A 26,656-nucleotide genomic window follows, 5' to 3' on the forward strand; every position below is an offset into this window, starting at 1 on the left:
CTTTTTAAATTCTTATTAATTAATGGTTTCATGATTGCCTCCTTCTAGGAATTAATTTTAATTCCAACATTTAATTTTAGATAGACTTTTAAATATGTTTAAATACATTAAATACATTTTTATTAATTCATTATAAATGAAATTCATCACCAGATTCCTATAAGGGAACTAGAAAAATATTATTTAGCTGTTAGCCCAGTGCTATGCTCATAAACTATAAAAGTGCAGAAGCAACATGATAGGAAAAATTAGGAACTGCCATGAGGAGCTACCGCATTTTGGCATCCTCATCTTAGGACAATTGGCCTGCAGTTCTACTGCGCCCAGAGAAAAACGGGAAAATGAAAACCAGCCTACCAAAAGAGAGTTCTATTATTCTCATCAGTTGTTGCAATAGATTAGAAAAACTTCCAGCCTTAACCAAAAATAACTATCATTATTCATTCTCAATGAATGATCTGGATATCTATTTACAGGGCTGAAGTTCTCCATTCTAAAATATCAGCCTCATTACTGCAGCCATTTTAATCTTACTCCTACAGCAAACACTCTTCTGCAGGATCTCACCTCCCAAGAATATACAGTATGTGCTGCTTCTCCACAATTCTGGAAGCAAAGCTGCACAGCTACATGAAGAGGAATGAAGGCCCAGAATCCATCAGAAACTGAGGCAAAGGAAATCTTGGGAGGAGGAGGCAGGAGGAGAAATAGCAAAAGCAAATAAGCAGACAATGATAAGTTATGTTTTATTCTGACGTTATAAGCATGAAAGAAAGCAAACCACTTCACAAAAGTTTTTTGTTCTACCTATGCCTGTTTTCACATGGCAGTCAAAAGCAGTAGGCCTTATTAAAGCTACTGGTGCAAAGAAAGGCTCTAATTTACCTGATGGTTTAGGACAGCAATTTTTTTTTATGTGTTCCTTTTCAAAAGGTATAATCATATCAGTAAAGATATTTACTATGAATATTTAAGCTCTTCTAAAAACGTTTTAAACTGATATCCAATAACAGCGACAGCAATAGCACTTAGACCAGGCATGTCAAACTCGCAACGTCACGTGACATCACGCGACTTTTTCCCCATTGCCGGCAATGGGGGAGGCGCGGTTTCGTAGTGACGCATCCGGTCTGTGGGCCGGCAGTTTGACATGCCTGACTTAGACTTATATACCGCTTCGCAGTGTTTTACAACCCTCTCTAAGCAGACATCAAAGTCCAAGGGGAAAAAAAGCACTAAATATGGGAAGAGGAAAAAGAACGCTGTTGCTCACAAGGTAGTCAAATCCTGCAAATTCTGGCTACTGTGAGAATGAGGCCGCAAATATTGTCCACCACAACTGAATTCCTCCAATATCAGTAACGTTAATTTTAATCTCAACTCTAATTCACCCTCCTTTTATCCTTTATGGTTAATCTGATGAATTATGGGGGATTGTCTGTGTATTTTATGAATACAGGTTGGTATGAGATAGTTAATAAACATTATACTAGCTTCCTATCTCCTTTTCTTCCCTGGCAAGCGTTTGGAATAGGAGAATAGAATTCTCTCACATCATTTTTATATATTTTAACATTTATTGTTGAGGTATACGTAGATTAAAGTGGTCCTTCAGTAACCTACTATACCCCAAGCCATAGAAGGCTTTATAGATCTGAACCAACACTTTGGAGTTGTACTTAAAACCAGGAGACAGCCACATTTTTTTTAGGAATTCCTTAAAGCTACAATATCCCCTTTTTCCATTTATCGGCATAGTTATTATATGTTGAAAAAAGTAACTTAAATACAGGTAATCCTCAATTTACGGTCACAATTTAGCCCAAAATTTCTGTTGTCAACTAAATATTAAGTGATTTCCACCACCACCACCCACATTTTATGACCTTTCTTGCCACAGTTGTCAAGCGAATCGCTGCAGCTGTTAAGTTAGTAACACGGTTGTTAAGTGAACCTGCCTTCCCCATTGACTTTGCTTGTAAGAAGGTTGGAAAACTGGATCACATGACCCCTAGGGCACCGCGACCCACCATAAATATGAGTCCGTTGCCGAACTTCTGAATTTTGATCATGTGACCATGGGGATACTGTGTGAAAAATCACTTTTTTTCCACTGCTGTTGTAACTTTGAATGGACACTAAATGAACTTTTGTAAGTCGAGGACTATCTCTAGTTTAAAAGCAATCCCCAGGTCAACACAATGCTATCAGGAAGGGATGTGTGGAACACAACACATGAATGCAGGTTTCAAACAAATGAAGAGTTTGCACCTTGCCATTCCTAGGTTGTATTCCTCTCACCCCCAAAACAAGCAAAAAACCCCAAACAAACAAAAAAGGGTGGGGGAAACTGTGCAGAAACAGAAATGAGCTTTATGACACCACCTTCAGTCCTTAGAAAAACTGTAATACAGCCAGTCAGAGATACTTTTGGTATGTATACATTTTTTCATGTCATACAATTTAATCTGGTCAAACAGGTTTGGCAGTTATTTGCAAGGCTTCACAAATGTTAGCAATGACAGTGGAAGAAGAGAAATGAGCAGATGTAATTATTGCAAAAGTACCCTATATCATGCTACCTACAATGTACTTTGAGAAAAAAGAACCCAACAATGCTGTATCATTCAGTGTAAGAACAGCATTTAGTAATCTTACATTGTATTAAAACTAATTACCGTATATACTTGAGTATAAGCCGAATTTTTCAGCCCACTTTTCGGGCTGAAAAACCCCACTTCGGCTTATACTCCAGTCAACAAAAAAAAGAACTGTCCCTTCGTTCGGAACAGGCTGCTGAGAAGGGAGCGGCAGAGCCTTGCAGAGCTGGCGGCAGTCCAGCGTTGTTTCTCCCCCTCGTGCGTGCGTGTGTGTGTCAGACCCACGGGAATGGCTGGTAGGGAAGCGGCATTCCGGCATTCCCCCCTTCCTGTGTGTCGAGCCCACGGGGCTTGACACACAGAGAAACGCAAATGCCGGACTGCCGCCACCTTTACTAGCCATTCCTGCGGGTCTCACACACACACACACACACACACGCACGAGGGGGAGAAACAACGCTGGACTGCCGCCACCTCTGCCAGCCCTGCAAGCCTCTGCCGCCCCGGCGTTGGTGGTCGAGCTCTTCGGAGCCGGCAGAGAATCTCCCGCAGGAGGAGGTCGCGGCTTTCTCTCTTGCTTCGGACTGCAAGGATTTAAACTCCAGGAACAAATCCCGATGGAAGTTTTTTTTAAAAAAAATACTCCTCCGGGTCGGACAGGGGACCGAGGCTGAGGTCTAGGGGTAGTGGGGGGGGGGGCTCGCGGACATAGATGGGCTCAAGTGGAAGCCAAGCAGCCCTCCCGAATCTGGGCTTCTGGACGGAGCAGCCGGTGGTGCGTTTCAAAAAGCAGAAAAGTTGGATTTTGAACATTTCAGAGGCCGTGGGTCAAGCAGGCTACGCTTCCCCGGGCGCTGCAACGGCACCCGTTTTCCCCGGCGAGTTTTCCCTACCTGGCCCCTGCAGAATCGCGGCGGCGCCCCTGGAGAAGCCTACCCCGAGGCTGCGGCCGATTTTTCCTTCTCCAGGCCTCTGCCGCCCGTTTCTGTCTGACACACACACACACACGCACGCACGAGGGGGAGAAACAACGCTCTGGGCGGCAGAGGCCTGGAGAAGGAAAAATCAGATTACCCCTTCCACACGTAAAACTTCCAGTTTAATTACAAAGGAAGAAGAGAGAAACTTAGATCAACAGCTCACCTTCATTTCCTCTAGGTTGCAAGGGGAAAAATAAAAATCAAAGATCCTTGGAAGTAATGGTTGGAAAAGTTTGCAAGTCTTTGGGAAAGTTCAAGAAGTGAAAGGAATACCCTCCTCTTGAAAGACCAGATAAGGCAGACAGGGAGATGAAGAGTTCAACCGAGTTTCCTCTTTTGTTCAGGCATCTGCACCCACTGCTTTTAAACTCGCCGGGCGCTGCAACGGCACCCGTTTTCCCCGGCGAGTTTTCCCTACCTGGCCCCTGCAGAATCGCGGCGGCGCCCCCGGAGAAAACTACCCCGAGGCTGCGGCCGATTTTTCCTTCTCCAGGCCTCTGCCGCCCAGAGCGTTGTTTCTCCCCCTCGTGCGTGCGTGTGTGTGTGTGTGTCAGACAGAAACGGGCGGCAGAGGCTCGGAGAGGAGTTAGGGTACACCGGGACTCCCAGGCGCGGACCCAGGTGTCCTTTTTCGCAGCTTGCCAAGCGGTTGGGAGCCGCGACTTGTTGCTTCTGCGCGACTCTTGGGAAGATGCAGAGGGTCCTCTGGCAAAAGCAGATGCGCCCTGGCCGGCCGGGCGCTTCTTTGCTTTCTTTTCCAATCCCCTCCCCCAAAATGTATTGTGGTCGGTATTTGGCGACCGAGTCCAGTGGCTTTTGCTGCTCCTGAGGAGGAGGAGGAGGAGGAGGAGGAGGAAGAGGAGGAGGACAGGTGAAAAGGCCGAGGCTTTGTTATGCGCTGGATGCTCTGGCTTCCCCCCCTCCCTGCCTGTACAACAGGTAGCGATGTCAGAAGCCGGGAAAAGCAGCGCGCCGAGTCCCGGCCGAGGCGACGCTTTTGTTCTCCTCGCCTGGATGCGCTTCCAAAAGTGAAAGAAAAGAGGCTTCACCCAAAACTTGCTTCCCGTTTTCCTCCCCCTCCCCCCTTTTCCCTTTCTCCCTCCTCCCAGCGCGGCGCTTTGAGTAGTAGCCCTTCCACTCCCCGGCTCCCATCCCGGGTTCTTGAAAGCCCCGGTTTTCATCCTTGGGTACGGGAAGAGGACTCCCGGCGCCCACCCGGCCGAATTGCGAGGGGAGATCGTTCTCCGCGCCTGTCAAAGGGGACCCAAACAAAGAGGTGCATTTGCCGGAAACAACGATCGGAGGGATTCTCCTTGCCTCCTCCGCCTCCATGAAGATTTGTTTTTCTGGGAGGCTCACTTAGAGGGAAGTTTTGAACTGGAAGCCAGGAATGAGACGAGAAACCAACAGCCTCCGTCCGTCTCTCTTTATGTATATTTCTGTATATATCTTATCTCGGGATCTAGACCTTTCGAAGGAGAAGGGGCGGCTGGAGTTCGTGAGTTGCTGTGGGACCCAAGGGTTGGGGGAAGAGAGATGGGAGGGAAAAGGGGAGAAACCTGCCGCTGGCTAGTTCTTTGTCTGATCGGGGAGCCTGAACAAAAGAGGAAACTCGGTTGAACTCTTCATCTCCCTGTCTGCCTTATCTGGCTTTTTGAAACGCACCACCGGCTGCTCCGTCCAGAAGCCCAGATTCGGGAGGGCTGCTTGGCTTCCACTTGAGCCCATCTATGTCCGCGAGCCCCCCCCACTACCCCTAGACCTCCGCCACCGGCGGAGGCTGGATCCGCGCTCCGCAGCGGCAGGGCGCGGATCCAGCCGGCGGCAGAGGCTTGTGGAGCACGGATCCAGCCTCCGCCGGCATGCAGGCAAATCCTGCTAAAGGGCTTTTCCCCCCCACTGGATCCGCGCTCCGCAAGCCTCTGCCGGCGGCAGGGCGCGGATCCAGCCGGCGGCAGAGGCTTGTGGAGCACGGATCCAGCCTCCGCCGGCATGCAGGCAAATCCTGCTAAAGGGCTTTTCCCCCCCACTGGATCCGCGCTCCGCAAGCCTCTGCCGGTGGCAGGGCGCGGATCCAGCCGGCGGCAGAGGCTTGCGGAGTGCGGATCCAGCCGCCGGCGACAGAGGCCTGCCTGCTTCTTTCCGCTGCGGAACGAAGCAGCCTGCCTGCTTCTTTCCGCTGCGGAACGAAGCAGCCTGCCTGCTTCTTTCCTCTGCGGAAAGAAGCAGCCTGCCTGCTTCTTTCCGCTGTGGAACGAAGCAGCCTGCCTGCTTCTTTCCGCAGCCGAAAGAAGCAGGCAGGCTGCTTCTTTCCGCTGCGGAAAGAAGCAGGCAGGCTGCTTCTTTCCGCTGCGGAAAGAAGCAGGCAGGCAGGGTGCGGAGGTCCGGAGACCTGCCGATGTTTGGGGAGGTTTGGGGAGGTGCGCGCGCACCTCCCCAAACCTCCCCAAACTTCGGCAGGTCTCCGGACGGCGACGGCTTGGGAGAGGTGCGCGCGATCCTGGAAGCACCGAAGCCTCGGCCGCGCGCAAGTCCTCGGTAAGCTCCGGGCGGTCACTTGCTGCGCGTCTCCTGAGGGAAGGGGGGGGCGACTGGAGCGGGCGTGTTTCCTCGCCTGCTGGGCGCCGCGATTTGCCCGGGGAACGCGCGGGCCCCGAATAGCAGCGTGGAGCGAGGAAGCGGACAGCCAGGGCTTCCCCGAGAGCCGCGGCCACACAGGGTATTCCTGTGTATTCAGGCTTGCAAAATGGCGGATCGAGCCTCTGCTGACGGCAGAGGCTTGCAGAGCGCGGATCCAGCCTCCGCCGCCGGCGGATGCGGAGGCTTGCAGAACGGCGGATCGGCATATACTCGAGTCAACAACTTTTCCCAGTTTTTGGGGGTGAAATTGGGGGTCTCGGCTTATACTCGAGTCGGCTTATACTCAAGTATATACGGTATGCCTTTGTTTTAAATGATAAAAAGGCTGAACAAAAAACATTAATATTGCCTCACCATATGTCAATATGATTAGTGATACTTTCAAAATACCTTACAAGGAATACTGACAATCCTGAAATAATTTTGATTGACTTATTTATTTGTTATATGTCGTCTCTCTATAGTTTGCTTTTATCTTCCTTCTTCCTAAAAGCCAATGCTACTTACAACGACTACCAAAACAAACCACAGTAATATGCTATTGGCAGGGAAGTTAGTGGGACTGTGAATATTTTTTTTAAAAAAGACTACCTGCCTGAAATGTTGCATCCATTTTGATTCATCTGCTGGCAGAACAAAACATACTGGCAGAACCAATCTTTTTTCCCTATATAACCTAACATCCAAAGATGAATCCTCCCATTCTTTTTTATATTTGATGAAAGAAATTCACAAAACCATGTGAATAAACTGATGACGATTTTTTAAAAATTTTGTATCACAATTTTGGCTCAATTGCTGTAGATTTTTCACCTTTCAATTTGATTATTTTAAAACCGCAAAATGCAGAGTAGGTATGAATTATTTAAGAAATACAGAGCAAGTAAAGAAAGGGAAGGGTGTCAACCTTCTAAGACTTATGAGGCACGTGCTCATATGATGTAACAACTTAGGACGTGCCTTGGATTATTAAACAACAACTGAGGGTAGAAAAGAAACAATTATGTGGGTGAAACACCTACTGCTTAACTTGGAGAACTGCTTAATATCCTGAACTGCTCCAAGGAATAAGCAATATACAGTATGAAGAATTACAGAAGTAGCTCAGAGACAATGGAAAACTTCCAAAATTTTCTCAATGTCACAAATTACCAAGCCTGGTGATACCAGTGAAATGCAACTCTCTTGAGAGGAAGGGAGAAGAAGAAAAACAAGCGAGAGAAGGTGACAGTGGGAGAAACAAACATAATTGATGTTCTCAATTTCATTTTATCTTGATTTTATCTTGATTTATGTACTTATTATATGTTTTGTTGTTAGCCGCCCTGAGTCCTTCGGGAGATAGGGCGGGATATAAATCCCATCAATAAATAAATAAATAATAATTCATATAGATCCAAGGCTTATGGAGGGAAGCAGCATTTGGAAGAGTAAAAAAATGTTGAATTTAAAAGCAATTCAGTTATGTTGGGCAAGTGAATTTTGATGGCTAAGTCTCACCCCACTTTTAACCCATTCTTATTTTAAGCTGGAACAGATGTTACATTCTAATCAGTACGGTTCATCAATCATGGAAGGTATCAAAGGACTATCAGGGTGCAATTCACACTATGGAAATACAACCGCTCTACTTTAGTCACATTCTGTCTCTCACATGCTAAACTACTTGACTGCATTCAATTCTGCAATCCAAATCACAGAGCCACTTAAGCAATCCGCACCATTAGGAAAGAAATGATGTACAGAGGCATCGGTTCATGCCATGCAACAAATGTGAAATCACCCCCACAACTACATATGAATTCTAGTGAGAAGAGGAAACATGTAATTCCACATGGCTGTTTAGAGTAGCAGCCACTGTCTACTCCTATTGACAAGCTTTGATTACAGTGATTTAACTAGCAAATACACTGGGAAGCCTATAAAGCCACAAACGTTTAAGGCAATAATGCAGTGTCCCTCCTTCAGAGGCACAAAGATGGATATTAAAGGACACACATCTCAAGTCAACCCATTTTCCTTCTCTATTAGGCAATGCTTCAACAGGTAAGGACAAGCCAGAGTTTCTGTTACACAACAGCAGATTCCAATGATAAACCTGATTAAAATAAATGTCAGAAGGGAACTTCCTCCTCAGCTCTTTTTAAAGAGCCTCACCCTTGCTTACTGTCATTTTTGAAGTTGTTTCAAGAGAGAGAAAATGAAATGCTACCTGCCCACCTTCTGATTTCATGACTATAAATATTAGAAGATAAAGGGTCTTTCCTTTCATTCCTGGGTTATATTTCTGAAATACAACAACAGAGGTTTTGAAAACACATATGAACAAAAAGTGCTTCATCTTCAGAAATATTAATTGGATCAATGAGAAAGTTATTAGACAGCATGAAAGGAGAAAAGAAAAAAAAATCCGATGATTTGACTTGCTAGCTCATATAGGCATTACAAGAAAATAGCACTGGCCAAAATGAAGACAGCCTCAAAAAAAAAAAAAAGCATAATCATCTCATTAAAATGAGCACAAAATAGCCTGTTAGACAGAAATATAAACATTTAAAATAACAAACACCTACATCCGGAACTTCCGGTTTATTATCTCTATATAGCCACCCTATACTGAGATGGAAATCATGCTCTATTGACCAACTTGGTAAATGCTATTGACTTGGAGCTGGGGGAAGGCACTTGCAAAAATCTCAGGTAGACGCTGACAAATTGGACTCTAATGTGGGCCTATGATCTGACCATTTTTATAGCCCACCAAAATCAAGACTCTAGATCAGGGGTAGGCAACCATGGCTCTTTTATGACTCGTGGACTTCAACTCCCAGAATTCCTGAGCCAGCATGGCTCAGCTTGGAAACCTCTCCCTTTCTCCTCAGCATGGCTGGCTCAGGAATTCTGGGAGTTGAAGTCCACGAGTCATAAAAGAGCCAAGGTTGCCTACCCCTGATCTAGATGGATTACAACACATTAAGAATTACACATTAAAAAGTAAAAAAATCAATACACACTCACACACACACCGCCAGGGGTCTACATCAAGTTTGAGATTCCAGTGGAATGTCAAATACTATAGGACAGACATGTCAAACACAAGGCCCGGGGGCCAGATCCGGCCCGCGAAGTGGTTTCATGCGGCCCGCGAAGCCATCGTGGAAACAGTGAGGGAACGGCCCCCACTGCCTTGGCCCTGGCCCAGAGACCCTCCTTCTGCCAGAGACCCTCAGATCTGTCCCACTCCTGCCCAGGCCCCCATAGGCACCCTTGATGCGAACGATGTATAGCTGGCCACGCCCACCCAGTAGGCCATACGCACTCTAGCCACGCCCACCCAGTAGACCACGCCCACCCTGGCCACACCCACCCGGCCCCCTGAGGGCAACCGCAATACTGAAGCGGCCCTCAATGAAATTGAGTTTGACACCCCTGCTATAGGAAAAGCAGCTTAATGAATCTTTAGAGCTACGGAGTGCCAATGCTGGAGCTTGCCCCTGAAATAGTGTACTATCTTATCCATGTCGAGTCACTTCTGGTGAGATAGGCAAGCATATAAATTTGATAAATGAACAAACTTTCGATGGGGAGGGTCTTGACAACTCTTTCCAAGATGCTTTCATCAGGTGGGAGATTCAATTCTGGAAGAGATGAAATAGGTTGTGCAAGAGTCGACTTTTTTTGGGGGGGGCTATTTTCTTATACTTTTCAAACAATTCTTTTTCTCAGAATTCAGCTCTAGAAGTGAGCGTAAGGATCTGTGACACAAAATGATTCTGACAGACAGGGAAAAAGAATGTTAGGTTGAGGGAGTTATACAATTCTTATAAAAATAAATAAATGAGATGGTGCTTTACTGGAAGAATAAGCCAAGAAATGTGGATGGAAACTAGATATAGTCTGCACAGGGTCAGCTAATTACTTTATTGGAGGATTGATGGGCAGAGTGTTGTACATATAGTCCTTGTTAAGCAACTGCCTCGTTTAGCAACCATTTGCAGTTATGAAGATGAAAATGAAACTGGCCAATCTTTGCATTTACGAACTTCAGAAGTCTGTACAAGTAGCCCTCAACTTACAACCCCAACTGGGACCAGAAAATTCATCATTAAGCAGTGTGGTCATTAAATGAGGCATTACATTCTACAACCTTTTTTGTAGCAGTCATTATACAAGACATCACATGATCATGATTTGCAACCTTCCCTGTTGGCTTCCCCATTGACTTTGCTTGTTGAAAACTGGCTGGGAAAGTTGCAAATGGTGATCATGTAACCCCAGGATGCTGCGTCATAATCACATGATTGTGAGGACGCTGCAACAGTCATAAGTGTGAAGAGTAAGTCATTTTTTTCAGTACTGACGTAACTTCAGACAATTGCTAAATGAATGGTTGTAAGTTGAGGACTACCTGTAGAGCAAAGCTGGAGTAAGACCACGAGTTCAGCAGCAATTTCATTTAATGACTGCTTTGCTTAATGACTTGAGTTGCCAGGCTCAACTGAAAAAAGGACTACCTGTAGTTTTACAAAAACCACATGTTTTAATAAACCAACTTCTTGTATGCACCATGGCAAGAACACTTAGGAATAGCACTTAGACTTATATACCACTTCATAGTGCTTTACAGCAGTCTCTAAGCAGTTTACAAATGTCAGCATATTGCCCCCAAAAATCTAGGTTGTCATTTTCCGAACCTCAGAAGGATGGAAGGCTGAGTTAATCTTGAGCCAGTCAGGATTGAACTCCTGGCAGTCGGCAGAGTTAACCTGCAGTACTGCATTCTAACCACTGTGCCATCTTTGCTTTGTTGGCTTTTGTTGATTAAGTCATATAGTTTTGCAAGTGGAATAGCCCTTGGATGCTGGATCCAAGTTGGTGTAACAGCTCCAGAACAAGGAGATATCGTTGAGATTGCCCATGTTATTCTGGACATCCACTCCTCATGAGTAGACCACAGAAACAGTTTTTACAGCTGGCTTGAGTTGGGTGACTGAGAGTTACACCAATTTCCAAGTTACAAATTGCAAAGTAGCCTTTACGGATACTAGGCTTGACCATAATCACTTTTTTGGATTATTTTCTGTATTATTTGCGTTTTGCAATTTAAGTTCCTTCAGCCTGGCAAGGTTCTATTGGATTCATTGGATGAGTTTCCTTTGCCTTAAAAGATGATGATGCAAATTTGATTTTGAGGCAGAGATTTCACAATAAGTCTTCTTTTGTGGTGAAATTTCATCTCCTGCCTTGTTTTTAGTATATAAATTACAACACGTACTGATTTATATATACCTGACTCAACAGCAGCAACTGCGAGAAGGATCTAGGAGTCCTAGTAGGCAAAATCATTTAAATATGAGCCAGCAGTGTGCTGCAGCCACCAAGAAAGCCAATGTAATCCTAGGCTTTATTAACACAGGGATAGAATCAATATCAAGTGTGAGTACCACTTTACAATGTCCTGGAAAGACCACACTTGGAATATGGCATCCAATTTTGGTTATCACAATATAAAAAAGATGTTGAGACTCTGGAAAGAGTGCAGAGAAGAGCAACAAAGGTGATTAGGGGGCTGGAGGCTAAAACATATGAAGAACAATTGCAGGATATGTCTAGTCTAGTGAAAAGAAGACCTAGGGCAGACATGATAGCAGTATTCCAGTATTTGAAGGGCTGCTACAAAGATGAGGCGGGTCAATCTATTTTCCAAAGTACCAGAGGGCAGGACAAGAAACAAAGGATGGAAACCAGTCAAGGAGAGAAAAAACCTAGAACTAAGGATAAATTTCTTGACAGTGAAAACAATTAACCAGTGGAATGGCTTCGCTTCAGAAGTTGTGGGTGCTCCATCACTGTAGGTTTTTAAGAAGAGATTGGATGGCCATTTGTCGGAATGGTATAGGGTTTCCTGCTAGAGTAGGGGGTTGGATTAGAAGATCTCCAAGGTCCTTCCAACTCTGTTATTCTGTTATATAACCAGTATAAACTTCAGTAATAGTTGGATATATAAAAAAAACTAATACAAATAACGCACATAGAACAATGAAAGATTATCGTTATTTAACAAAACTGCATGACCAGTAAAAATACCTACTGAACCACATGTACTAGCTGCAGGTACTCCTCGAGTTATAACCGTAACCAAACATGACAATTACAGTCATAAGTTGCGACAGTTGTAAAGCGGGTCATCAAATGACCAGATCAAATTTTATTACCTTTTTTGTGGCAGTCGTAAAATGAATGTCATGGTCATTAACCTTTGTTTGCTGTAGGCCGTTTTTTTGCCAGAAAGCAGAAGTAAACACCAGCCTCTGGCAAAACTATCACAAATTGTGGTCATGTGACTGTGGGGCACTGCAAATGGCTGTAAATATATCCCAGCTGCCAAGTACCCTAATAACAATAGCACTCAGACTTATATAGCGCTTCATAGTGTTTTCCAGCCCTCTCTAAGTGGTTTACGGAGTCACCATATTGCCCCCCAAAATCTGGGCCCTTATTTTACCGACCTTGGAAGGCTGAGTCAACCTTGAGCCTGGCAGTTGGCAAAGGCAGCCTGCAATACTGCATTCTAACCACTGCACCACCAGGGCTCTTTACCTAACCCAGGGATAGGCAACCTCGGCTCTTTTATGACTCATGGACTTCAACTCCCAGAATTCCTGAGTTGAATTCTGAGAGTTGAAGTCCATGAGTCATAAAAGAGCCGAGGTTGCCTACCCCTGACCTAACCTGTTAAAAAGATAACTATGCAACACTTGTAATTCAATCTCAAACCAGCTATTTTAACCTATGAAACACATACCCCCCCGTGTACTCTGAAATGCTGTCTAGAAATTGAATCTGAAATGCAGTAGAGTCCTAAAAATATTCATATTTCTACATATCAGTAATAGTCACCTGCACATGAAAGATCTTAAAGTCAGATCCATACATCTTCATCTCTTCTGGGAAATCTTTAAAAGCATTCAAGTAAGGAATGTGACCATCCATTGCCAACCTGGGTTAAGGAGAGTAAAGTAAAATCAATACACGTGAGTTATAAACTTTTTAAAGATGTGCTCATTTCTGACATCTCTAAGCCATGCTAAATATTATATTAAAGTGTCTTAATTTATCAGTGTTAGTCTTTCTGGCTGCATTCTATTAGCTAAGATAACTCTACATGCCAGTATAGACATGTTTCATGCAGCATGGACTGGACCATTTGGAGAGAGACCAATGCAGAAATGTGAATTAGTTCACAGTATTTGTTGAATGACCCCTTTTCAAAAACAAATTAAGACACATTTGTACTGTTTTGGGTTTGCAATTAATGACCGGTACTACATCTTTTAATTAGTTCAAACTATTTTATTTGAACTAATCAATGGATATTTTAAATATGTACAGTAAATCTACTAATTCACAGCTGAATAAAAAGTGACATGTTTTACTCAGTGCAACTAATGATAACCTTTTTCTACCAGATGCATTACACCGTAAATTCAATGTAGAAGTAGGATTATAACTCAAATATTTTATTAGACATAATTTTTATTACCTTAAAAGATCAGATAACGTAATGGATTCTCTCAGCCATAGTAATGCCAGAGAACAGAAAGCCAGAGTCATCGGCATGGACAAGCTCAGATCCCCTTTCTTTTTCCCCCGTAAATATGAACCACCATCCACTGATCCAGACCAGCCAGACTTTGCTACAAAAAGAGTTCCGTAAGGTAAAGAAAGTTAACATTTCTACCGTGGATCCAGACTGAAAAAAAGCTGCAGAAATAATAAGCCATGCCTGTTTTAAAAGGAGAACATTATCACCCCTCCACTGGTTTAATTTTTCAGCCTAACAAGAAGGATAGCAAAAGGGGCATACATAATCTTTAAAGATTAACACAAATAATTAAGCCTACATGGCTTCACTTGAAGTACAGCTCACACTGAACTATACAGTTTAATTGGTTAAAAGTAAGGAATAGAAGTATTTATTCTTCAAAAATAAAAATAGCTACAACTACAAAAAATCAATTAATATACATAAAACAAAGGAAATATTTCATCAATGAAATATGAGCATTCAACTGCAAGATCTGTAGGAGGAAAAGCAGTAATTCTTTCTTGTGTCTGCACCCACAGTATAAAAGGCACTATAAAATTAGCATCTGTTCCACCTTAGAAACTTTTATTTGAAATTGCACAGAGATCTATTGGACAAGACACAAATCACATGAATAATGTATCAAAATTATACCTACCCACAAATTTTATAATAAATATATGGATTATAACACACACACACACAAACACACACACACACACACACACACACAGACGTTATAATCCATATATTTATTATAAAAGCTGTGGACAGGTATATATATATATCAGTCTTGAGAAGGAAGTGCTACCCTATCCAAGACCAGAAATAATTGAATTTTAGTTCAAAACATCTGGAAGGTATCCTAGTGCCTAACTCAGCAAGTTAGCTATTAAGACTCATGATTTTTTTATGTATACATTTAACCTCTACCGTAAATAGTTTGAACATACATTGTATGTTTTTTATAGCATATATTTTAATCACACTGAGAGCCATTGCAATTTAGTAGTTAATAAGACTAAGCATGGAGAGATCCAAGTTCTAGTCCATCTTCAACCATGGAATCAATGGATTACAGTGCAAAGTAACGGTAAAAAAACAGGAGGAGGTAACATTATACCGTATACTTTTGAATGAAAGGCTGAACACAAATATAACAAATTAAGAGCTAGCAATATCTTACCAGAAACATATTACAAAATCTAAATGGGACTATTGTATCGTTTCCCATCTTTTCCAAAATCTAGCAATGAAGATTGCAAGCTATTCAGATTTCTTATTGATCATATTTTATTTTCAATGTATGTATTTAATTAAATCCATTAATAGCAGCACTTCACCACACTGTGTCACACTGCCTTTACTATCTCTGTTTAAAGACAAAGTCCCTTTGTTTAGACTGAATATAGTTAGTAAGAAAATATTCTCTAGATCATGCTTCTAAAAACCTAGAAGGAACCATAAGAATTGTTTGGGGCATGATGCATATGTGACTCATAAAAGAAAAACTATGAAGCTCAGTTAATCTTTTCAATGATCTGTTTTGTCATTTTTTTTACATATAGGCTGGTATGTCTTAAAAATACTGCTGATATTCATTCTGTCACTAACTCCAGATTAACTCCAAAATGCAATTCTTTGTGCTCTGTTAACATCATGTTAAAAACATCAAGCTAGCAGCCTTTCATTTTATTTGTTCTAGATTATACAAAACAGATTAGACAGTCAGCACTAAATCTAATTCAACATACCGTATATCTCGACAACCCACAAATTTAATATGCTTCCCAATAATCTCTACATACATGCATCAAACGGAAAATTTCAACTCACCAGTTTTGTTAACAGTTAAATAAACATTTTTAAACCCCAGGATCCCATAATACCTAACCGGTAGAGAAATCCTCCAACCACAAGCATGATAGTAGAAAGATGAAACTGTCAGGTTTGAGGATTCAGATTTAATTTTCCCTGCACTATTATTTACCCAAATAGATTTACTTTGAGACCTAGATTCTAATTTATTCCACATACACAGTCAAACGAAAGATTACATAGTGTTGATGGTCTTCCAGATTATTTTGTTAGAAACTTCTACAGTAATAATAAGACGGTTTCCATATATTCTTATACTGTCTGCTAATCCTATTGGACAGCCTGCATAATTTACCACTGCATATTTAAATGAACCTTCGGGGGGGGGGGAAAGCACACATTTTGGGGCAGCTGGTGGAAGTGTCATAGATTACACCTTCAGGTGGCAGCATGACCTATAAAACCTATGATTCAATCTTCTCCCTGGTATTTGCTTTAGCACTAGATGAGCCATAAAACTGACTTGTCCAAGCAGTACTCACAGTGCCTTCCAAATGGGTTGGAATACATCTTCCTTCATCTCTAGATAGATTGACCATACTTTGAATTGTATACCTAAATCTACCGAGAGAGTTCTAAATGGGAAATACTGCTCAAGACGACTTCCTTGGAGCCTTCTGCAGTGTACAGGAATTTTGAGTATGGCAATCAATAAATTGTTTCTGTATAATTTGTTTGGGTTCCTCCCCCGCCGCCCAGCCTTGCATTATTCTAAGGCTTAAAGACCACGTTTTCTATAATTTTTCTACATAGACATGAAGATTGTATGCTTAAGTCTCCGAAGTAATCTAACAGAAATATATTTTCATATCTCAAAGAACTAAACAAAATATATTTGCCCTTACCTGATGCTTTACTAATAGAAGAAGCAGCGCCAGTGCTAAATTCTGATATCGCATCTATATCACTTGTTGAACAGGTCAAGCTAATCAGGCTAGTCGTTTCAACTTCTGTTTCAGTGTCTGTGTGCTGTTTAAAAACAGTTGAATTAAGACTCTAATCCGGAATTCAAGGGGATTCTTTCTTCTTTATTAAACCACGCCTTATTTTTTTTTTAAAAAAAACACCAGTTAAGTTTAATTTGCTGAGCAAAATATCAAACAGAACACATTTTTAGAAAGGGAGCATTTTGCCCAGTTAATGCAAAATGATTTCCACAAAAACTAGAACTGTCAATGACTTTCTTACAAGATACAAGTAGAAACAAAACAAAAACTATAAAAATGTATTACCATGTTTCCCCGAAAATAAGACTTGGTCTTTTTTCTTTTTTTTTGCCTCCAAAAGAGGCTCCAGGTCATTTTTTTGGGTGTGTGTGTGTGTCTTTTTCATGGTCTCACCTTGCAGCAGCGGCATTGACAACCCTGCCCAGCCAGCCCACTTCTTCTGGGGCCGAAGGAAATGCCTCTGCAGCTGAGAATGGAGCTCCAGATTGACATGCGCGGCACCCCCCCTCCCGGCCTGCATTTCACCATTAGAGGCCTTCCAGAAAGGCCTCTGCAACTGAGAACTGAGCTACAGATTGAATCTGCAACTCGCTTCTCGGCTGCAAAGGCCTTTCTGGATGGCCTCTGATGGCAAAATACAGGCTGGGGGTAATCCGGATCTCCATTCTCGACTGCAGAAGCATTTCCTGATGGCAAAATGTAGGCTGGTGAGCACTGCAGAAATGGACTGGTGAGGCAGGTGTCAGTTCATGGGAGATCTGGCTGCAATGATAAATGGGTGCGGGGCGCGTGGGGCAGCTCCACCCCCCCAGCTTGATTTTTAAGTGTGTGCCTCGCCCCAAAACTAGGGCTTATTTTGGGGGTAGGGCTTATATTAGGCCCACCCCCAAAAATCAAGCTAGGGCTTATTTTTGGGGTAGGGCTTACTTTTGGAGAAACAGTGTCCACAATTTAAGCAAAACTATGTATTAGAAAAACTAAAGAGATTGAAATAACACCGATACAAAAAAAATGGAATAAACATTTTATACATAGAAAATGTAAATGAGCTGTAGATAATTCAAGACACTTTTACACTTATACCAACTGATTCATAGTAGGTGTAAGAGTAAAAAAAGACATTGTTTTCTTTGAGTTATTAAGCTCATGTCAATATAGATAGTTCTTGCTTAACATCCCTAATTGGGACCAGCAACTCTGTCACTAAGCAAAGCGGTCACTAAGTGGGAAACCATTGTGCATTTGATGGAAGGAGACAAGACTAGTCACTTTCACATCTTCTGCATTTATTTGCCTCCTAACTCCTCTCCACTTTTGGAATGCTCTAGTGCAGGGGTCAGCAACCTGAAACAGTGAAAGAGCCACTCGGAACCGGTTCCCTCACAAAAGGAAAAACTGGGAGCCGCAAAAAATGTGTGCGCATGTGTATACATGCACACATGCGCAGAACAGGGTTTGACTAAAGAGTGGAGCCAAGGCGAGATATGCACCTACCCTGCATATTTGAATTGATTGGTTGAACTTTTTTAGTCCCACTTTTTTTGGGGGGACTGCACATGGCAGAGGACTGGGAGCCGCAGGAGACAGCTGAAAGAGCCGCATGCGGCTCCAGAGCCGCGGGTTGCAGACCTGTGCTCTAGTGCCAGTCTTGTACACATTAAAAACAACGCAATCATACCACAGCCTGGGGTTGGAAGCCATTGCCATGCTACACAAATAGCCTCTTACTCTTGTGAAACACCTTGGTCTCCAATCTCTCCTCTCTGGATAGCAGCAAGAGCCTTGGTGGAGCAGTGGGCTAATGCCTCCTTAAGTAACACCAGCTGCCTGCAATTAGTGCAGGTTCGAGTCCCACCAGGCTCAAGGTTGACTCAGCCTTCCATCCTTCCGAGGTAGGTAAAACGAGGACCCAGATTGTTGGCGGCAATAAGCTGACTTTGTAAAAATGCCGCTTGGGGGGCGGGGGCGAAAGCCCTAATAAGCAGGCATATACATAGAATGAAGGCTATTGCTAAGCACATTGATTTGTGCTTCTTAGATTGTAAGCCGCCCTGAGTCTTCGGAGAAGGGCGGGATATAAATTGGATTAAAAAAAGAGGAAAAAAAGGAAGTGATTTCTCTCCTTTGCCTGACTTTCTCACTGCCAGCACGATTTTCATGTGTAGAAGAAACATCTTACTCTCTAGAAATGTCTTTCTCTCTTCTCCAAATTCTGTACTCTGGGTTTGTGTGTGTTTGTGTGTGTGTCAGGCAAAACAGAGATTGACTAGAGAAATGGCTCTACCTCCCCTTACAGAACAGAGAGATTAGAGACAAAAGGATTTCAAGACAGTACTGAAAGCTGTTTGCACAGCATGCCTATGGCTCCCAGTCCCAGGCTGCTGGCTGAATTGCACTGCTTTTGAGAAGAGCAAACAACTTACTTTTATGCAATTCCTTTCTCCAATCTTGCTGTTTTGAAAGGAGAAAAGAAAGAAAGAAACAAGGAGCAGGCACGGGACATTATATACTGACTGTAAGGGTGATCATGTGATTGAGGGATTCTGAAGATCGTAAATTTCAGCAATGTCATAGCTTTGAACAGCGGCCGAATGAATAGTCTGTAAACAAGGATTGTAATCTCATGCAGTCACATTTACATATAATTTATGCTTGAATTACTGAATTACAATAAGAGCACGTATGCTCTTTCACAGTGGTACTCTTCCCATCTATAGGTAGCCCTTGACTTATAATCAGTTATTGTAACAAGCACCGGCAGTCATAATACCTGTTTTACAATCCATAAAGCACTCCCAGGTGCCGTAAAACATTGTGTTGCCCTCCCCCAATCACATGACTGCATTTCGGGTGTCTGCATTTACAACTGGTTGCCAAGTGCCCTGTGATCATGTGATTGCTATTTGCAAAATTCTCTGCTGGCTTCCCCAGAAAGTCAATGATAAAAAGTCAGCATGGGAAGAGGGCTGAGACACACAAGTGTTAGAGTGTGTACATTACAGAGTGTAGATGGGGAGTTCTGTGAGTGAGCACATGCTACAAAGCATCAGTCCTCCTCAGGAGAAAAAGCCATGGAAGCAATTTACAGCCCTGACCTGTGATTTTCCCTGCCAACTTCCCATTTGTTTTGTTTGTGGGAAGCTGGCAAAGGTAACAAATGGAAATCATTGTTAAGTGTGAGTTGGGTCCGAGCACCTGGATCACAATCATGTGAACACGAGTGTGTTGGAACATCTAGAACTTTGAGGACATGTGTCGTGGCAATTTCAGTTGCTGAACAAGTGGTAATTAACTAAGAACTATCTTTACCTTTCATCAAAGTAGCAATATATTTAAAAAGCAACAGCAAGCAGCAGCAAGCACTGTGGAATCTTAAAGGATGATAAACTATGTGACAAGGTAAATTTTCAAGGACTTCAACCCATCCATTAATTACATCAGAGGATGTACACAAAAGGTTGTGGTTTAATACCTATTAATACTTAGAAATCACACGCATTGCTGTTTTTATTACATTGAACTAACAGCCACTTTCTGGAAACACATAATAACTATTATTCAGCAAGACTTAGGAAAATGTTCTGAAGACCAGAATATTTAAGAATGGTTAAAATGACTATAAAATCAGCTCATTTTGCCAAAGATAGCAGCAAAGATACATTTCCAAGGAACTGCAAGGAAAGTGTGATTTGTAATTTAAGCTTTGGGTGTAATATGTTTATATGAGTGCTATATAACTGTGTAAGTGTAAATAAGGTAGTTATTATTTCTCTTGAATGATATACTTACAGATAAAATATCACAAGTAACATCACCGAGGGGCTTCTCACTATAAGCCTGTTTGCTCTTGTGAAGATATCGTCTCCAAAAATTATACAGAACTTCATCCTGATAAGAACCAGCACATTATTTATTAATATTAGTACACAGGAGGCTTTCTCATTCATCCATTTTGATGAGGTTATCTATATCGTCCCCTTCATGGATTACTGCCTTGCTGTGGCGAAGGGGCTTGCGTAATTCAATGAAGCTATGAGCTATGCCGTGCAGCGCCACCCAAGACGGAAAGGTCATAGCAGAGAGTTCTGACAAAACGTGATCCACTGGAGAAGGAAATGGCAAACCACTCCAGTATCTTTGCCATGAAAACCCTATGGACAGTACCAAAAGGCAAAACGATATGACGCTGGAAGATGAGCCCCTCAGGTCGGAAGGTGTCCAATATGCTACTGGGGAAGAGCAGAGGGCTAGTACCAGTAGCGCCAGAAAGAATGAAGCGACTGGGCCAAAGCCGAAAGGACGCTCAGCTGTGGATGTGTCTGGTGGTGAAAGGAAAGTCTGATGCTGTAAAGATTTTTTTTTCATAGGAACCTGGAATGTAAGATCCATGAATCAAGGAAAGCTGGACGTGGTCAAACAAGAGATGACAAGACTGAACATCGTCATCTTAGGTATCAGCGAACTAAAATGGACAGGAATGGGTGAATTTAATTCAGATGACCATCAGGTATACTACTGCGGGCAAGAATCCCTCAGAAGAAATGGAGTAGCCTTCATAGTCAATAAAAGAGTAGGAAAAGCAATACTGGGATACAATCCTCAAAATGACAGAATGATCTCAGTTCGAATCCAAGGCAAACCATTCAATATCACAGTAGTCCAAGTCTATGCCCCAACCACCAGTGCTGAAGAGGATGAAATTGACCGGTTCTATGAAGCCCTACAGCACCTTATAGACTAACACCAAAAAATGATGTCCTTATCATCATGGGGGATTGGAATGCTAAAGTAGGAAGCCAAAAGATAACCGGAATAACAGGCAAGTTTGGCCTTGGAATACAAAATGAAGCAGGGCACAGGCTGATAGAATTTTGTCAAGAGAATACGATGGTCATAGCAAACACTCTTTTCCAACAACCCAAGAGACGGCTCTACACATGGACATCACCAGACGGTCAACACAAAAATCAGATTGACTATATGCTCTGCAGCCAAAGATGGAGAAGCTCTATACAATCAGTAAAAACAAGACCAGGAGCTGACTGAGGCTCAGACCATGAGCTTCTCGTTGCAAAGTTTAGGCTTAAACTGAAGAAAGTAGGGAAAAGCACTAGGCCAGTCAGGTATGAATTAAACCATATCCCTGTTGAATATACAGTAGAGGTGACAAATAGATTTAAGGAATTAGATCTGATAGACAGAGTACCTGAAGAACTATGGACAGAGGTTCGCAATATTGTACAACAGGTAGCAACCAAAACCATCCCAAAGAAAAAGAAATGCAAGAAAGCAAAATGGTTATCCGAGGAAGCTTTGCAAATAGCTGAGGAAAGGAGGGAAGCGAAAGGCAAGGGAGAAAAAGAAAGATACGCCCAATTGAATGCAGAATTCCAGAGAATAGCTAGAAGAGATAAGAATGCCTTCTTAAATGAACAGTGCAAAGAAATAGAAAACAATAGAATAGGGAGGACCAGAGATCTTTTCAAGAAAATTGGAGAGATGAAGGGAACGTTTCATGCAAAAATGGGCATGATAAAGGACCAAAATGGCAGGGACCTAACAGAGGCAGAAGAGATTAAGAAGAGGTGGCAAAATTACACAGAACTATATAAGAATGAGCTTAACGTCCCTGATAACCATGATGAGGTGGTCACTGGCCTCGAGCCAGACATCCTAGAATATGAAGTGAAGTGGGCCTTAGAAAAGCTGAGCAACAACAAAGCTTGTGGAGGTGACAGTATTCCAGCTGAGCTATTCAAAATCTTAAAAGACGATGCAGTAAAAGTGCTACACTCAATTTGCCAGCAAATTTGGAAAACTCAACAGTGGCCACAGGATTGGAAAAGATCAGTTTACATTCCAATTCCAAAGAAAGGCAGTGCCAAAGAATGTTCAAACTATCGCACCATTGCACTCATTTCACATGCTAGTAAAGTTATGCTTAAAATCCTACAAGCTAGACTCCAGCAGTATGTGGATCGAGAACTACCCGAAGTACAGGCAGGATTTTGAAGAGGCAGAGGAACTAGAGATCAAATTGCCAACATACGCTGGATCATGGAGAAAGCTAGAGAGTTCCAGAAAAACATTTACTTCTGCTTCATTGAAAATGCTAAAGCCTTTGATTGTGTGGATCATAACAAACTGTGGCAAATTCTTAAAGAGATGGGAGTACCAGACCATCTTATTTGTCTCTTGAGAAACCTATATGTGGGCTAAGAAGCAACAGTGAGAACTGGACATGGAACCACTGATTGGTTCAAAATTGGGAAAGGAGTCCGGCAAGGCTGTATACTGTCGCCCTGCCTATTTAACTTATATGCAGAGCACATCATGAGAAAGGCTAGATGAATCAAAAGTTGGAATTAAGATTGCCGGAAGAAATATCAACAACCTAAGATACGCAGATGATAGCACTCTAATGGCAGAAAGTGAAGAAGAACTAAAGAGCCTCTTGTTGCGGGTGAAGAAGGAGAGTGCAAAACTTGGGTTGAAACTTAACATTAAAAAAACCAAGATCATGGCATCCGGTCCTCTCAATTCCTGGCAAATAGATGGGGAAGAATGGAGGTAGTGACAGATTTTATTTTCCTGGGCTTCAAGATCACTGCAGATGGGGACTGTAGCCAACAAATTAAAAGACGCTTGCTCCTCGGGAGGAAAGCCATGGCAAATCTAGACAGCACACTAAAAAGCAGAGACATCACCCTGTCAACAAAAGTGCGTATAGTCAAGGCTATGGTCTTCCCAGTTGCAATGTATGGCAGTGAAAGTTGGACCATAAAAAAGGCTGAGCGCCAAAGAATTGAGGCCTTTGAACTATGGTGCTGGAGAAGACTCCTGCGAGTCCCTTGGACTGCAAGGCGACCAAACTGGTCAGTCCTAGAGATCAACCCTGACTGCTCTTTAGAAGGCCAGATCCTGAAGCTAAAACTCAAATACTTTGGCCACCTAATGAGAAGGAAGGACTCACTGGAGAAGAGCCTAATGCTGAGAAAGATTGAGGGCAAGAGAAGAAGGGGACGACAGAGAATGAGGTGGCTGGATGGAGTCACTGAAGCAGTAGGCGTGAGCTTAAATGGACTCCAAAAGATGGTAGAGAACGGGAAGGCCTGGAGGAACGTTGTCCATAGGGTCGCAATGGGTCAGACACGACTTCACAGCTAACAACAACAACAATCTATATCGTAGTACTCACATTATAGATTTTAATATTTTAATACAGAAAGGGAAAAAAGGGAAAATATAAAAAGGGAAAAAGTGGATATGCAGTATTGCTAGTTTGCAATATTCCCTTGCTCAATAATTCAAATTGGTTAAAAATATTGATGGGTAATAAGCTCACTTAAAACATTAGTATTTCTGTTTTTATTTTTTTATTGCCCAGAGTCGCTCCGTAAATGAAATGGGTAGTCTCGAAGTTTGGTAAATAAATATTAGCCCATGAATTTAAAAAGATTTATATACTTCTTGAGTGGGAGGTCCTTCAGTTACTCATGTCCCAACCATTTCTCAACTCCTTTACTAAAACGATTACGCTACATGGGGTTGCCCTTGAAAACCACTTGGAAGTTACAGCTGGCCCAGAATGTGATGGCACAGGATATGATGCCATATTCTGGTTATACATCAGACCTGCTTCATGAACTGCACTGGTTGCCAGTTGGCTTCATGGGCCTAGTCACTACCAGGGCCTGTTTATTTGAGGGTCCATCTATGTCAGATAATTTCTGACTTACCAGTGAAATCAAACAGAGTACATACATTCCAGGTCCAATCAATTAAATTGAGTCTATCAGGACCTGGGCAACTCCTCCGTTGTTGCAGCACTTGCCCTCTAGAAGAGCATCCCCTGAAGACTTGTACAGCTCCAACTCTACAGCTGTTTTTCAAGTTGTTAAAAATGTGGTTCTGCTCCCAGGCCTGGCCTTAGGGTAGATGCCCAGTGTTTGTTAGTTTGTTAATCTACGTTTTTCCCCTAATGAATTCCCTGGGAGGCTAGATAAATCCTATGTGTACCTTCTTCTTCAGGATCTAAAACCATTCATTACCTGTGCAGTAGCTCAACTATGTTGCTGGGATGAACATTAAGACATAATTGACTAAAAACATATTACCTTTGTTTTAAATTTTATTTTTGTTTTGATACGTCTTAACTAATAAATTGTTAGGGGATATATCGTTTTTACTTTATACCTTATTAACGTTTTAGATGTGTATCACCGGGTAATAAATGCATTAATATAGTAAGAGGAATGAATGTCACATTATGCAATTTTTTTGCCAGTAACTAGCATAGCATTGTATCATGGATGCTTTTTTATTGTTTGATCTTTTTGTTTTTACTGTAAGCAGCACACAGTTTTCTGTGTTGACAGTCTCCAAATCTAATAATAAATAAATGATATTACCACCCCAAACATCAAATAATAATTGTAATACAAAGAACTTTTAGGAAAACTTTATCCTTCACATAAAGCATCTTTACAAGTGATCAATTGCTTGAAACAGGCATAATAGGTGTTGGGTAGGTTTTTCCTTCTTATTCTAAATCAAGGTTCCATATTATATACCAAAAAACACCCCACAAAGCCATTATGTGGGCTTTTTATATTTTGGTTTGCTTAGTGTGTATTGCAGGAATCCAGGCATAGTAGCAGACTGTGTAAACCTAGAAAAGTGCTTTATTTTGCAAATGGTTAAGCAAACTGTGATTACTGAAAAGAGCAAAATACCTTCATCTGAGAAGAAACTCCTAAAGATTGCAGAGCTTCAGCTTGTTTTTGAAGAATATACTGAAAGCCTTCGCATATGAACCATTCGCAGCCTTTATCTGAAAATTAAGAGAACGTGAAATCTTACAAGTAGCTTATGTTTGTCAGGTATGAAATTATATCAATTAAAAACTTTAAGAATGGGTTCTTAAACATAAAGGTAAAGGTAAAGGTTCCCCCGCACATGCGTGCTAGTCGTTTCCAACTCTAGGGGCCGGTGCCCATCTCCGTTTCAAAGCCAAAGAGCCAGCGCTTGTCCAAGGACATCTCCGTGGTCATGTGGCCGGCATGACTAGACGCCAAAGGTGCACGGAGCGCTGTTACCTTCCCACCGGAGTGGTCCCTATTTTTCTACTTGCATTTTTACATGCTTTTGAACTGCTAGGTTGGCAGAAGCTGGGACGAGTAACAGGCGCTCACTCTGTTACGCGGCACTTGGGATTCGACCCGCCAAACTGCCGACCTTCTGATCGACAAGCTCAGCGTCCTAACCCACTGAGCCACCGCGTCCCTCTTAAACATACTTAAGCAAATACTGAAAACAGACAAAGATAAATTGCACAATCAACATCCACCAACCAGATAGACCTAGAAGGTGACAATGACAAACCAATTTTGTATCATGCCAAAAATCCTACACGATGTGTATTATCAGCATACTGTTATACCCAATCCCAAAGTGACAAATGACCTTATCCAGCAGATTCATACTGATTGCAAACAGAAGGAACAAAAGTATCTAGCCTTGTGGCACTCCACTTCTCAGGGGCGCTAAGCCCCCCAATCTCTGCCTTCCATCAACATCTGAAACATGTGAAAGCAGCCATGAAGAACCCATGTATCCATGTCTCCTACACATTCCTGCAGGTGGTGCAGAAGGATATCTTGATCAAGTGTTAAAGGCCTTTAAGAGTCTTCAGCAATCAAGAACTAAGGCGCTTGCACCACCCCCTTCCCAGCTCCAACAGAAGTCACTGAAAAGCATGACAGGTGATCCTTAGCTTACTATTGCTTATTTAGTGAGTTTTCAAACTTGCACAAGGGAGACTAGTGATAAGTCCCGAGTTCTGGTTGTCACAGCAAGCTGCCATGATGTGATCACAACTGTCAATATTCCCTGCATTGCTTAGCCATGGCTGTTCCAGTCCCTATTGCTATCCTAACTTGAGAACTATCTATATTCTGATCTAAAACACAACCGAAAAGGATTGAGATAATCTATTTTCTCCAGGACACTTTTTTTATAACT

General features: G+C 42.4%; 1 protein-coding gene across 1 annotated transcript in view; it reads right to left on the reverse strand.

Moving 5' to 3' along the window:
• Positions 1–26,656, reverse strand: part of TAF1B (TATA-box binding protein associated factor, RNA polymerase I subunit B) — a 47,471-nt gene that overhangs the window by 18,469 nt on the left and 2,346 nt on the right. The window contains exons 4-8 of the mRNA XM_081314940.1: positions 25,369–25,466; positions 20,423–20,521; positions 16,532–16,655; positions 13,764–13,917; positions 13,121–13,220 (exon numbers count right to left, since the gene is read on the reverse strand). Coding sequence (XP_081171066.1) covers positions 13,121–13,220; positions 13,764–13,917; positions 16,532–16,655; positions 20,423–20,521; positions 25,369–25,466 — 575 coding nt within the window. The remainder of the gene's footprint in view (positions 1–13,120; positions 13,221–13,763; positions 13,918–16,531; positions 16,656–20,422; positions 20,522–25,368; positions 25,467–26,656) is intronic.

Source organism: Vipera berus (assembly GCF_964194415.1).
Source record: "Vipera berus genome assembly, chromosome: 1".
Lineage (NCBI taxonomy): Eukaryota > Metazoa > Chordata > Lepidosauria > Squamata > Viperidae > Vipera > Vipera berus.